Source organism: Balaenoptera ricei, chromosome 13 (genome assembly GCF_028023285.1).
Source record: "Balaenoptera ricei isolate mBalRic1 chromosome 13, mBalRic1.hap2, whole genome shotgun sequence".
Classification (NCBI taxonomy): Eukaryota; Metazoa; Chordata; class Mammalia; order Artiodactyla; family Balaenopteridae; genus Balaenoptera; species Balaenoptera ricei.
This window is the reverse complement of record NC_082651.1, coordinates 95,712,445-95,724,877: the sequence shown is the minus strand read 5'-3', so window position 1 is coordinate 95,724,877 and position 12,433 is coordinate 95,712,445. Positions and strand designations below refer to the sequence as shown.

Here is a 12,433-nt window from a genome sequence, read left to right as displayed (position 1 = left end):
GTTACTAAGGTGACACCTGGCTTTTACATGGCCTTCCTTTCCTCCCTCCTCCCTGTGCTACAGCAGGAATTCAAAATTCCCATTTTGGAAATTTAGTATGAGAGCCTGCCAACCTTTTCTGAGGAATGGGGGTACAAGTTGAGTAAGAGAATATAAAAGGCCAAAGTCGGAAAGGTAAAGATCTACGACACGTGTAACAACTGCCAAAAGCTGTGCTACATTCCTAACTAGTTGTAACTATGCAACTAGTGAAGGCAAGATGGGGAGGGCCTGTGTCTAGCCTCTGGAGGCAGGGTTCAGAGGGCCTGGGCACCAGCCCTGCTCACCACAAGCCGGCTAGTTAACAAGGGGCTCTGGGCGCTCCAAGCTCACAGTCGCATCCAGGGTGGACTGAGCCGTTAACGGCAGAGACTGCCCACTGTCTCGCCCCTCCTTTTCCTTCCACCGCACATGGGGCTAGACCCACTCACTATTCTTTCTGAGAATCCACAGCAAACTTCCTACAGGACTCGTGGACTTGAAATAAAAACGTCAAACAGGAAAAAGCCATTCCATGGATCTTCAAAATATTAAAAACCTGTCAACTCCTTAGTCCTCTGGGGCAATTTTCTCAGCCTATGGGAAAAAACATCAATTCCCCACCTGTAAAACACACTCAAGGTGAGCCATTTGGAATGGACACACTGTAAAAATTTCCCAATGCCTAATTATTTCAAGATACTTTATTTACTTTAAAACAGGTCACAACACTAAGCTTCTGGCCCATTCTGCCAATGCACAAGCTACAAATGCTTGCTCAGCAGTTGAGGGGCACGCTTTAGTAGCATGTTTGAAAAGTGAATAAAAATCCATATAAAACAAATATTCAAATAGTTTCCATAGGAACACAGATAAGTGTGACCCCATCGCCTAGTCTTCCACATTGCTGCATCTGTGCCAACCCTATTCACATAGACATCCAAAACTAGCAGTAATTAAGTTAAGTGGTCCCCCCCAAACCCTTAAATCAAGCTAAACTCGCAGTTAACAGCTACAAGAATGGTATCTACACATTAATACGAGCTGAAGCACAGGCTGCTGGGTGCCGTTTCATTCCACTCTCCCAAGCACAGGACACAGGCAGAGTGCCAACATCCTGCTCCTCTACTCCGGGTGGGAAGTCGTGGTTCTGGATTTGCTGCATCAGTTGCCTGAAAGAGACAGAAGTGGCATGTTCAGAAACCCTGAGTCACCCCTCACTGAGCAATTTCACACCGAGAAACTGAGAATAACTTATTCATGAGCCTATTTATGTCCTTGGTTACTATGTCATCAGGAAGCAATTCAACGTAGCTCTACAGCAAGCATTTCTTCAGAACCATCTTTATGGTAACAAGGAAAGCACAAGTCACAGACACTAATTAAAATATTCTAGTTGGGGCTTCCCTGGTGGCGCAGTGGTTGAGAATCTGCCTGCCAATGCAGGGGACACGGGTTCGAGCCCTGGTCTGGGAAGATCCCACATGCCGCGGAGCAACTAGGCCCGTGAGCCACAATTGCTGAGCCTGCACGTCTGGATCCTGTGCTCCGTAACAGGAGAGGCCGCGACAGTGAGAGGCCCGCGCACCACGATGAAGAGTGGCCCCCACTTGCCGCAACTAGAGAAAGCCCTCGCACAGAGACGAAGACCCAACACAGCCATAAATAATTAAATAAATAAAATTTAAAAAAAAAAATTCTAGTTGCATAGAAATATCCTGATCTTTTCTAAAATGATTATGCCTTAAAAATCTGAAAATACAGATCACTATTATTGAAGGGATTTTCCTTCCATTGTATTTTCCAAAATTTCTAAAGCATACATTAATACGGAGAGAAAAACAATTAAAAAAAATTGTTACTATTTAATCCTAGGTAAAGCAATTTCTTATTCGACAAGAGCAAGCATAATAAATCCAGGAAGGTTTTATTTTCTTATCGGAAACATAAACACACACACTGCTGTCACTAACCATGTTGGCCCTGACATCACATAGTAGATGGTCGGTCTCTGGAATCCATTGAAAGTGGAAGCAGCAGCGACAGTGTAAGCACCCATGTTTTCAAAGAGCATCCAATCGCCCACATGCATCTCGGGCAAGTTACAGCGCTCAACAATGCGATCCAGGCCATCACAGGTCGGTCCCCAGATGCTGGATGAATAATACTTCTCATCTGGTTTGGGTCTCTACATTTGAGAGAGAAAAACACACCTGATTACACTTGTTCTGACCAATCATCTTAACTGCTGTATACAGCATGTTCAGAAGGTACCTTCTGCAGAAGAGGCTTCACGTGTGCATGATCGTAGAGGATGCAGTTGAAGGAGCCATATACTCCATCATTCACGTAATACATAAATGTCTGTTCACTTGACTCATCTTCATCTAGAAAAGCAGAATTAGTCTCAATTACCACTTTATGTACCAACTTTGTTATACACGCGATGATTCATCCTTTGTACGTACCATCAGAGCCTGTCTGTTCCTTTAATACGCGTTTTTTGGCAATGATATTAACTGCTAGCGTGAAAGCTGACGCAACATAGTATCTGCCTGGCTCAGCTATGATTCTAACTCCAGAGTCTGATGGAAAATACTTGTCCAATGCCGGGTTGATTACACTGGTGATCTACCAGAGTGAGATAGAAAAGAGCAGTTGGTCATCAAGGGGAACTCACACAGACCAGCACTTTGTGACATGACACATCAAAAACACTGAGAGCAGTCATCAGTAAAGAGGTTTACCCTCAAACAACAGCAAAAGATAAACATCTCCCTGAAAACCAGCCTGTACATCCCTGTGGTTTCATTTTGATTCCCCTCCAGACACCCTTTCTACCCTCTTTAAGATGTTATGGGTATGATTTTATTAAACAATGATACAAGTTTATTACCACTTACAAAGTGCCTAAATGTTTTTATCTAGCAAATACATGCCAACAGAACAAAACTTTCTATTCTGCCTATTCACATAATTTTAACAAAAAAGAATACGGATTTATTTTATAAATGAGTAGCATATAATGGCCTAACTTCTTCTAGTTCCTTGACCAGGGATCGAACCTGGGCCCCCTGCATTGGGAGCTCGGAGTCTTATCCACTGTGCCACCAGGGAAGTCCCTTAAGTACAGTTTTAAATAGCACAGAAGTCATTCAAAATACCACACCAAGACATTTATTTTCATGTTTGTAGAGTCCCTTTACTATCTGTTAAAACTAGTAAGTTTTGAAATATTCCAAAAAGGAACTTGCTAAGAGCTACAGATTATAGTTTTGTTATAAAATTACCTCTTCAAATTTAAGCTTTACATCCTCAGATCCAGGAAAGCCACCACCAATATCAAGCAGATACATGTTGAAACCAACCTCAGCCTAGAGTCAAGAAAGTTAATTCAATCAAATTAAGTCAATCAAGTAGCCAGATTCATAACAAGTCATGAAAAATGCATGCAGCAGATAGGGTTCAATGTCTGTAATATGAGATGACGTCTACTAAAGGGCAATTCTGGAATTGGGACTAGTTATTACTGTCATCCTTGCCCCCCTCCTCCCACTTGGGGTTCACATATACTCACTCCCATGTCAAAGACACAGCGGGCATCAGAGATGGCCTGCACAAAGGTCTCCGGATCAGTACAACCACTTCCCACATGGAAGCTGGGGCAAAAAAAGTAGAATATGCTATTTCTTACTATTTCTGGAAATAACTATTCATAGTGGGAGAAAACCTATAAAACTTGCATTGTCTAATCTTAATCTCTACCTCTGCCATCACCAAGATCTCACCTGACACCAATGACATCAATATCTAGCTCTTTCGCCCGTTCCAAAAGAAGCCTGCTAGTTTTGAGTGTGGCACCAAATTTGACACTGAGGCGACAGACTGCTTTGGAATCATCAGTGGCAATCCGCAAAACCAACCTAGAAGCAAGAAAAGTGTATCAAGTTTCCCATAACAGAAGATCACCTACAGCCATGATTAAGACAGAGACTCCTTGGCTCTGATACCCTGTGGTTTGAGTCTAATTTGGTTTTATTAATCAAGAGGGTTTAAGCTTTTTTCTACTTTGTCTCTGACCCAGTACACAGATAATTTACTAAAGTATGGAAATCTAACAACTGGAAATTTGAGTTTGTCTGCCATTATTATACAGATGCCACATCTGACCCTGCCCTCAAATGGAGGAGTAACTCACTTGGCCTTTGGATGTGCCCTGGCAACTTTCATCAACTCAACTTCACTATCAAAAGTCATCATCTGAACTCCATTATTGGCAGCATATTTAATCTGAGACACTTGTTTACAAGGGTTTGCATAGATAATCCTCTCTGGAGGCACCCCGAGACTCTGCACCAACTGGATTTCAGTCTGAAAAAGAAAAGGTGTTACAAGACATGTAGCTAATACACGGAAGCAACAGAAAAACATGGGACGCTGTCACCATCCCCACTCAATTCACTAGCACCTCCTGCCCCAGCAACGCAATTTCGATCTGCCCTGCTGGGAACACCGAGGCCATTACAGTCACGTGAGTTCTGGGGCTTTTGCTCACCTTGCTGGCACAGTCAAATCCTGTCCCTATAGCAGCTAAGGTCTTCACTATGGTTCTGCTATCATTGCATTTGACTGCATAAAAGGGGGTGACCCGAGGAAGAGCTTTAAACCATCTCAGATGTTTCTTCAGGATGTCTCCCAGGTCCGCAACATAGAAGGCATCCTTATCGTCCTGCGGTAACAGGAAACACATCAGCAGCCTAACAGTACGTCCAACACGCAGCCTTCCCTGCTCTCGCCCGTCATTCTCATGAATCCTACTCTATTTAGTCAATCCCTGGCATGAATATCATTATTATTGGACGATCCATAGCCAATTAAATTCTAAATTCCCTAATAAGACACTTCCATTTCCGCAAGACCCCACTGAAGCTTCCCATCCAACCCAACATTCTCAAAGCTGCACTCCCAGCAAGGACTTAACATCCACTTACAGAAGAAGAAACTTCATTAATTTTTTGGTCCAGAATGTCCTTGGCAGTAAAGCCTTCATCCAAGAAATGGCAGTCAAACTCTTCATTACTAAAGTTATTCATGGTTCCTTGATACCTTTTCTGAAACAACAAACTGCAAACAGGACAGACAATTTACTCAGAAGTCTTAGCAATACTTAGTAACTCCTAATAAGATAAACCTGCAACAACCATGAATACTTACAAGGGAAACTAAGAGATGAAATTTAAAGAAATTATGCCAGCTTTTCACAAAGGCAATTCTCCAGGAATTCCAAGTCCCACTGAAGGATGGGCGTGCCCTTGCTGCAGCAGTGAAAATGTCCTGACAAACGCACAATCTGCTGTCCACCTTCGGAACACATTAAATTGGAAGATCAGTTACTGACAGCACACACAAGCAGCAGGACTACTCAAGCACCCTCCACAGACACCTCACTCGCTGGGTTTGGGAATCCCATTATTCCTAGGTTTAGGTCACGTGATCCCATAAACCTCAATGGAATGAGGACACCACAGATTCAACACTAGATTTTTTTCACACTGAACTTCCATATATAGTACTGACCACCTCAAAAAAAGCATTTCAAATACCCCCGGTAAAAAATGCTGAATGCAGGTTTCAGAAGCTTTCCTGCACTTAGTTCACTGATAGGGAAAAAGTTTCATGACAGTTAGCTTACTTTATTTAGGATCTGTTTCTCTTTAGGAGCTAAAATAGCATGACAGCAGTTTTTCACAGTTGCTATCTACACACCTTGCTGTCTCCTAAGTCTTACACAGAAAAACGTTTAGTGACTAACAGCCATCACTGCTCTCAGTTTACTGAGTGCTCTTAAGTTTCCTGAGAATTTTATGAGCTAATTTTCATGCTAGGCATGTGTTTTTTAAAACTGCAATCTTCAAATCAACATAATGTGCTACAGTTGCTGTAGCTGATCAGAAATCATTATTCTTAAACCAGCACTGCCTACTAGATGAGCAATTCTGGGAACCTCAACTGTCCTTACAGGCACTCTAATACTTGCTTAGCTATGAATGATCATCACCTGGTAATAATTTTTGACTAACTTTATGAATACCAAAAATAAGCCAACAATAATTTATGAATAAGCAAAAATAAAGCTCATTTAACAATCAGAGCCACTGTCCTTGGCCTCCATGAAATGCGACATTGGTCAATGACAGTTATCTTAAGATTACTGATTTTAACCTATTTAATTTCTGCCAGGGAGGGCTTCTTTTCCACTGTGCAACCCGCTTCAGTGCCTGCAGCCTACGGGCAGAGGCCAGGCAATGGTTCAGGGCCAGTTTGCTCTGGCATGGGACACTATGAGAGGCCCAGGGGGACGGGCCTGCCATAAATCCAAACCCATGCACGGTAGAACTTGCAAGACTTGATCTAATGTGACTTGCTGGCACTGTCAACCTCCTACGTTGCCTAAATCGCGCATAGGGGAAGGGAAGAGACTAACTGCCAGCAAACCCATTTTGTCTATATAATAACATTTAAATACACTCACCGGTGACAGACTGGGCTATTTAGAGTCTTGTTGAACATTTTTAAGGCAATATTCAGGCTTAAGCTTAGGACGTTTTTGTTTCTCTGAAATACACCCCTACTAAGTATTTTGCTTTCTTGTATCTTTCAAAGCTTCATCTCAATAACTTTTGATATAGAGACATTTCACCCAAGAACACCTTTTGGGGTTCTTTCTGTATAGCTAAGTTACTTAAAATGACTCGGATTAGCACAAGATAGCACCTCTCTGCTATGAAATGCTTTACTGCCAACTGGGTAACGTTAGAAAAGGCAGGTACTAATTCAAACAGCAACTGAAAAATTTACAAGTCAACTAAATTACGCCCTATTTTAGGTTTGAATGAAGTCAACACATTCTTCGTCCTCTCTAGACATTTCTAAGAGGTTCTACTCCCCACACTTTCCCCCATTATTTCGGATTTTCAAACACAGTTGGTCTTTTTGGGAAGATCTTGGGACTGGCTCCTATGCCTAAGCCTGAACTGGGATCTTAATAATATAGGTTTTTCTTGACTCACCAAGTCATTCAAAGACCCGTAAACAACTCTAAGCCATGGCCGGCTGAGTATTACCAGTTGTTATTACAAGGTTATCTCATCTCAGCTCTAGCGACCCGATTGGGTTTCTATATTGGGTCATTCGCTCTGTACACATAGCACAAAAAACAGCTAAAATGAAAAAAAAAAAAAAAGGAAATTCCAGGGCAACACGGCGGAATGGCACGTCTCTTCCTTCTAGAAGTGAGTGCGAGCGATGGGCGCCCGGAGACCTGCGCCGGCTCGCCTCCTACCTCTCCTGCACCTGCTACCGGACTGCCACATGGGTTTTAAAAAAAAACAGCAGTTGAAGGAACGACCGACCCTTTTCAACAGCTTCCGGCTCAGAAACCCTCACTGACGTGGTTCGGAGGAGATGAACCCCGGGCCGTTCCAGCCCAGGCTGCCCTGAGCCGGGAGGGCGGCCGCCGTGCGCGCCGGGGGCCGGCTTCACCGGGGACGCCAGGGCCGGGGGCGCAGCGGCTCACCGAAGTCAGGGGCCAGCGGCCGGCTCTGCGACCACGTGTCCTCGCAGCTCCAAGGCGCGGGAGCTGCTCCGGCCTCAGGCCGGGCCTGGGCGCAGGGACACGTGGCCGTCACCCCCGCTCCCCCGGCCTTCCAACCGCCCGGACGCGCCCCTCTCACCTTAGAGCGCACGGGCGTCGCGGGCAGACCCCATGGAGACCAGACGCCGCCGCCGAGCGCGCAGGGCCGCCGGCCGCCCCGCCGCTGTCCCCGCCGCCTCCGTCAGCCGCCCGCCCGGCCGCCCGCCGCCTCACTCCCTCCCGCGGAGAACCGCCGGCCCGAGGTGGCGCCGGAGCGCTGGCAGAGGGACGGCGGCGGCGGCGGAGGCTGAGGGGACTGACAAAGCCCGACTCGCCGCCGCTCCGCTACTTATAGCGCCGCGCGTGTCGTCATGGAAACGCACCAGCTCAAACCAGCCGCGATCGGTTCCGTCCGGGCGTCCTCCCAGGGAGGGGGCGGGGCGCGGCGGCGGCCAACCCGGAGCCAGGCGGAGGGCCGGGGGGCGCGGGCGGTTAGACGTCAGCGTATCCGAGCGCCCCCCGCCCCTCCCGGGCTAGCTGCAGGCCCGCGCAGGCGCACACGCCGCGGGCCCTGGGCTCCAATAACGCACCCTCAGGCGCCTGCGCCTGGCGCTGCGCCTGGGGCCAAGAGCCGCAGCCGAAGAATTGCGAAACCTGCCTCTGACCGCCGCCAAATTTCAGCTCCTGCGCCAAGCAGCACTGTTCTTCCACCTGGCATTAAATGCCTCGTGCCCGCGGGCGGAGAAAGGAAATCGCGGGCGCGAGCGGGCCACGTGGACCCCACCTGGCACACTCTGGCTCCTTCTGCCCGGCGTCTCCATTCCTATGGGAGGGACCTGGAAGCGATTCTGGCGCAGTTCCACCCCCACGAAGAAGGGGGCAGAGACGCAGAAGGGAGAAATGTCATCCGGCAAGTTAGCGGCACAGCTGGGGGCAGCTCCCGAGTCACTGCGCCTGTAAACCGTGTCTAACATATCCAGGTGTCTTCCAGCTAGGTGGCAGACAGCAGTGGACAAGCGAGGATACACGTTATGCTTACTAAGCCAAAGACTTGTCTAAGGGCATTAGGGGAAGGGGTAGGAAGTAACAGGTCTGCAAGCCACCGAGCGATCCACTGCCCTTAGTTGTATTGGGTGGCACTCATCAATGACTTCTTTAAGGGCAGCTGCGATTGGCACGCTTTGGGAGAGTTGAGTCCCAACACACCACCAGTGTCTACTCAAGAAATACATATGGCAAAAACTGTGTCATCAATTGGGAGTCCCCAAGAGTGCAGCCAAGGCTCTGGTGGAGAACTGGCCTCTCCAGGGTGCAGGCCACCCCGCCACTGCCGGCCCCAGGGAGGGATTTGGGGCACTTTTTTCCCCTTGCATTTTTACCGTTCCTTCCCTTGTAGACAAAATCCAACAGGGGATTATGTCCCAACCTAGGGTGTGACCGACCTGAGGGCTTTGGGTGGGAGTAAAACGGTGTGAAACTAGCCCCAGGCACACAGTCAGTGCACGGGACCCTGGAAGAGCTCAAGACTGTAGCCCACCTTGACCCCAACTTGCTGTGTGATCTTGGGTAAGATACCTCCCTTCTCTGGGCCTCAGAAGAAGGCTGGACTAGAAGACCCAAGGATCTTCATAGCTACAGAAACCTCCTTTGTGAGGAGGGAGTACTTGTTTGATGAATGCAGGAATGAATGAGTATCTAACTCTCCCTGGACCATGCACGGCTTCCACAGAATCAAGAACAGGGAAAACAGCAGTAAACAGTAACAAGTCTTCATATGTGAAGGGATATGACAGGCTGAGCTCCCTTTTCTCTTGGCCGCCCTGATCAACCTTATTTTTACATAGTCCTTGAGCAACCACTGGGTACCAGTGAGAGAGAGGGAGAGGGGAGTTATCCCCATCCCAGCAAGTTTAATTCCTAGGAGGGCATGAGATTAATAATGAAATTAACAGTCCCATCAGACACCATTACAATCCCAGGCACTAAGTGGGACAGCTTTGATTCCATGGTGAATGCTCTGGTATTTGTCCCCACTCTGAGAAGAAACATTTTGTTCCAGTGACACGCAGATCTTTCCTCAAACTCCGGAAGTCTCCCATGTCCAGAGCTGGGGCCGAGAGGGGAGCATTGTCTGCACTGCCCAGCTCTCCGAGGCACATCAATCAACCAGTCCTTGCGTGGCAAACACTGTCCCCACTATTCGGCTTCCTCCCAGCAGAGGGAACCGGATGTCTCAGCGTGTGGGATCCTAGTAGGAGCCCGGTGCGGAGGGAAGGATGGCCAGCACCCCCGTCCCGCCGGCAGCTTGCCTTGTGTGACCTTGACCATCTCCTTGACCTCCTGTGAGCCTCTCTCCAGCCATCAAGGGAAGAGTTCGGGCCTGATCTAGAGTCCCTTTCAGCTCAGTTCTGTGATCGTATTTTAGAATTAGAAGTATTAGCTGGAACCCAGAGGCGAGTTCTTGATTCAGGAAGCCAGGTGATCTGTCCCTCTGCTGCTCATATGTGCTACTCACATGTGGTCACGTCCACACACTGCCTCTCCTGCTAGCCCACCCCAAGCTGCCCATGTGCTGCACTTTCCCCTGGGGAGGCCTGGCCTTGCCCAGATGCCCCATCTTGACCCAGATGGGGAAACAGAAGCAAGAGAAGGAGGAAGTACGGCTTCCCCGAGAGCTGGCCCTCCTGGCCGCAGACAGACTCTTAGAGTTTGGCCCTGGGTCTGGGAGTCAGCCTGCCTGAGTCATTAAACCCAGTTACCAATCTGGATCTGAAAAGATAAACCTACAGTGACTAAACCTGGCTTTGTTCAGATGCATGGCATTCATGTTTTTCTGTATATTTTCAGTAGAGTTTATCTTCTCCCTTACTTTTATTTTTTTCCTTAGAGAAAAGCAGCAGATCCTTGAAAACTATGTGAAGTCCAACACCTAGAAGTTACCCTTACATGAAGATGAAGCTTTTGTGTTTGGTGCAGAAGCAGTACCTTAGGGAAGTGAACAGAAACATCTGAAACCACGTTGGACACGCCAGTAAGATCTGTACCCTTAGTCATCCCACCTAAGTTCTGGGACCACCTCCAATTTTTTTAGCTACCCTCAGCACTTAGCTCATCCCTGGGTATCACTTCTGCTGTCTGGATCTCAAGCTCTTCCTGTAAAATGCACTCTAGCTGGACTGGACTGAATGAAAACTCAGGCTCTTGCACTCTGATGTTCTAAGAATCTCTGACTTCTTTTACAAAGAGCTCTGTATGAATCTGCAAATCACATTTTCTGAACCCAAAGTGAGGACATGTCTGGCGCAGAAGGTATTTTTTCTTAACTTACTTACCCGAAAGGGCTTATAAAGGTATGTGATGATTACAAATTTAAGGAGTCACCTTTACTGAGAAGAAGTAACATAAAAGACAATGGTCAGCAAGAATTTATGTGTCCATGTCCTCAGTAATGGAAGAGTCAACATTCCAGTAAAAATTGAGAACTTTCTGGGAAATGGGTTTGTGTTCTGTCCACACGTCCGTGGTCGTATATATTCTGCACCAAATTTCTTCCCAGCAGTGTAGTAAGAGTTGACTCTGGAGGGAGGCTCATGACATCCAGCCACAGGAGGACTTTGGGAGGTTAGGACCTGTCCTGCAAGGATGCCACAACTCAGGGAAATAGGAATTAGTCACGGGACACTGCTAGTCACATGTGGATGCTGGACCAAAAATAATGTTTGGAAGCTCAGTTACTCACTAACGCTCCAGGCTTGCCCTTAAATTGTTTTAGGTGTTTCCAAAAATCCAATCCACCCTCTGAGGCGGAAAGTGTACCATCTTTGCCAATACCCAAGTGATGTGCCCTGGGCACAGGGAACTTCCGTGGAGGCCCTCCTTGCTCTGAGCAACACAGGTGTCATCGGAGAAGTAGAGCATCTCCAAAAGTACCTGTTGGAAGCCAAAGACACCAGTGTCAGTGGAAGTCCCGGGACGTTTGTATATGAAGTGCTGTTGCATCACCGCCCCACCCGGCCTCCGCCCTGGTGTGGCTCCCTGGGAGTTGCTGGGACAAAGGCCACCTGGCAGGAAGTGGGCCAGGCCTCTGGGAGCCCAGCAAGGCCCTGCGGCACGTCAGCGGCCACATAGTACATTGCAGAGAAAAGGTGGCCTCTGTCCAGAGGCTGAGAAGCAGGAGCTCACTTGCCTGGCGCATTGATTTTAGCGACGCTTTGCTTCCCACAGCCTGCCTTTTCAGTGGACTGAAGACAGAGTCCCAGGAAGTGTGTGCCCAGGCCAGCTTCAGACATGCCACCTTCCTAACACGTGGGCTGACCTTAGGGCAGAAGGTTTCAGATCTGACCACTTGTTTATTTAAAGCCCTTCGCTGGTGGCCCTTGGTCCACAGGGTAAAGTCCAAATGCCTTAGCCTAGCACCCAGGAGCCTCCGAGGTCTGCCCTGCTCACCTTCCCAGCCTCATCTGTCTCCTGCCACTCTAGCCACCTGAAACCACTCTGCTCTGCAGGCCCTGCGCGCCTGACGCCACAGCATGGATCACACCGTACGGACACCTTGGGCCTCCCCCGCCCCCGCCCCCGCTCCCTTTGAAGTTAGGACCATGATTTACTCCCCCGCCCCCACTCCCTTTGAAGTTAGGACCATGATTTACTGGTCTTCATAGGTGTCTAGCCCAGTACCTGGTACACAGAAGTCGCTAAATCTTGTTAAATTGAAACTAGGGCTGTCCTGAGACATCTGTGATTTGTATTTGCTACACGACTGATTAACTCGTGGGAATTTCT

At 47.9% G+C, this 12,433-nt stretch overlaps 1 protein-coding gene and 1 non-coding gene across 2 annotated transcripts; both read right to left on the bottom strand.

Moving 5' to 3' along the window:
• Window positions 1–707: 707 nt before the first annotated feature.
• Window positions 708–7,980, bottom strand: ODC1 (ornithine decarboxylase 1). Its single transcript, XM_059942215.1, has 12 exons — window positions 7,752–7,980; window positions 5,233–5,379; window positions 5,010–5,142; window positions 4,574–4,747; window positions 4,217–4,389; window positions 3,807–3,941; window positions 3,596–3,677; window positions 3,309–3,392; window positions 2,487–2,649; window positions 2,293–2,405; window positions 1,992–2,206; window positions 708–1,190 (listed from the first exon to the last, which is right to left on the bottom strand). Exons 3-12 carry the CDS (start codon window positions 5,109–5,111, stop codon window positions 1,046–1,048), a joined length of 1,386 nt encoding a protein of 461 aa, XP_059798198.1. The 5' UTR covers window positions 5,112–5,142; window positions 5,233–5,379; window positions 7,752–7,980; the 3' UTR covers window positions 708–1,045.
• Window positions 6,274–6,405, bottom strand: LOC132347130 (small nucleolar RNA SNORA42/SNORA80 family). The gene has a single exon (XR_009497089.1). It is a non-coding gene; the product is annotated as a small nucleolar RNA SNORA42/SNORA80 family (small nucleolar RNA).
• Window positions 7,981–12,433: the final 4,453 nt, after the last annotated feature.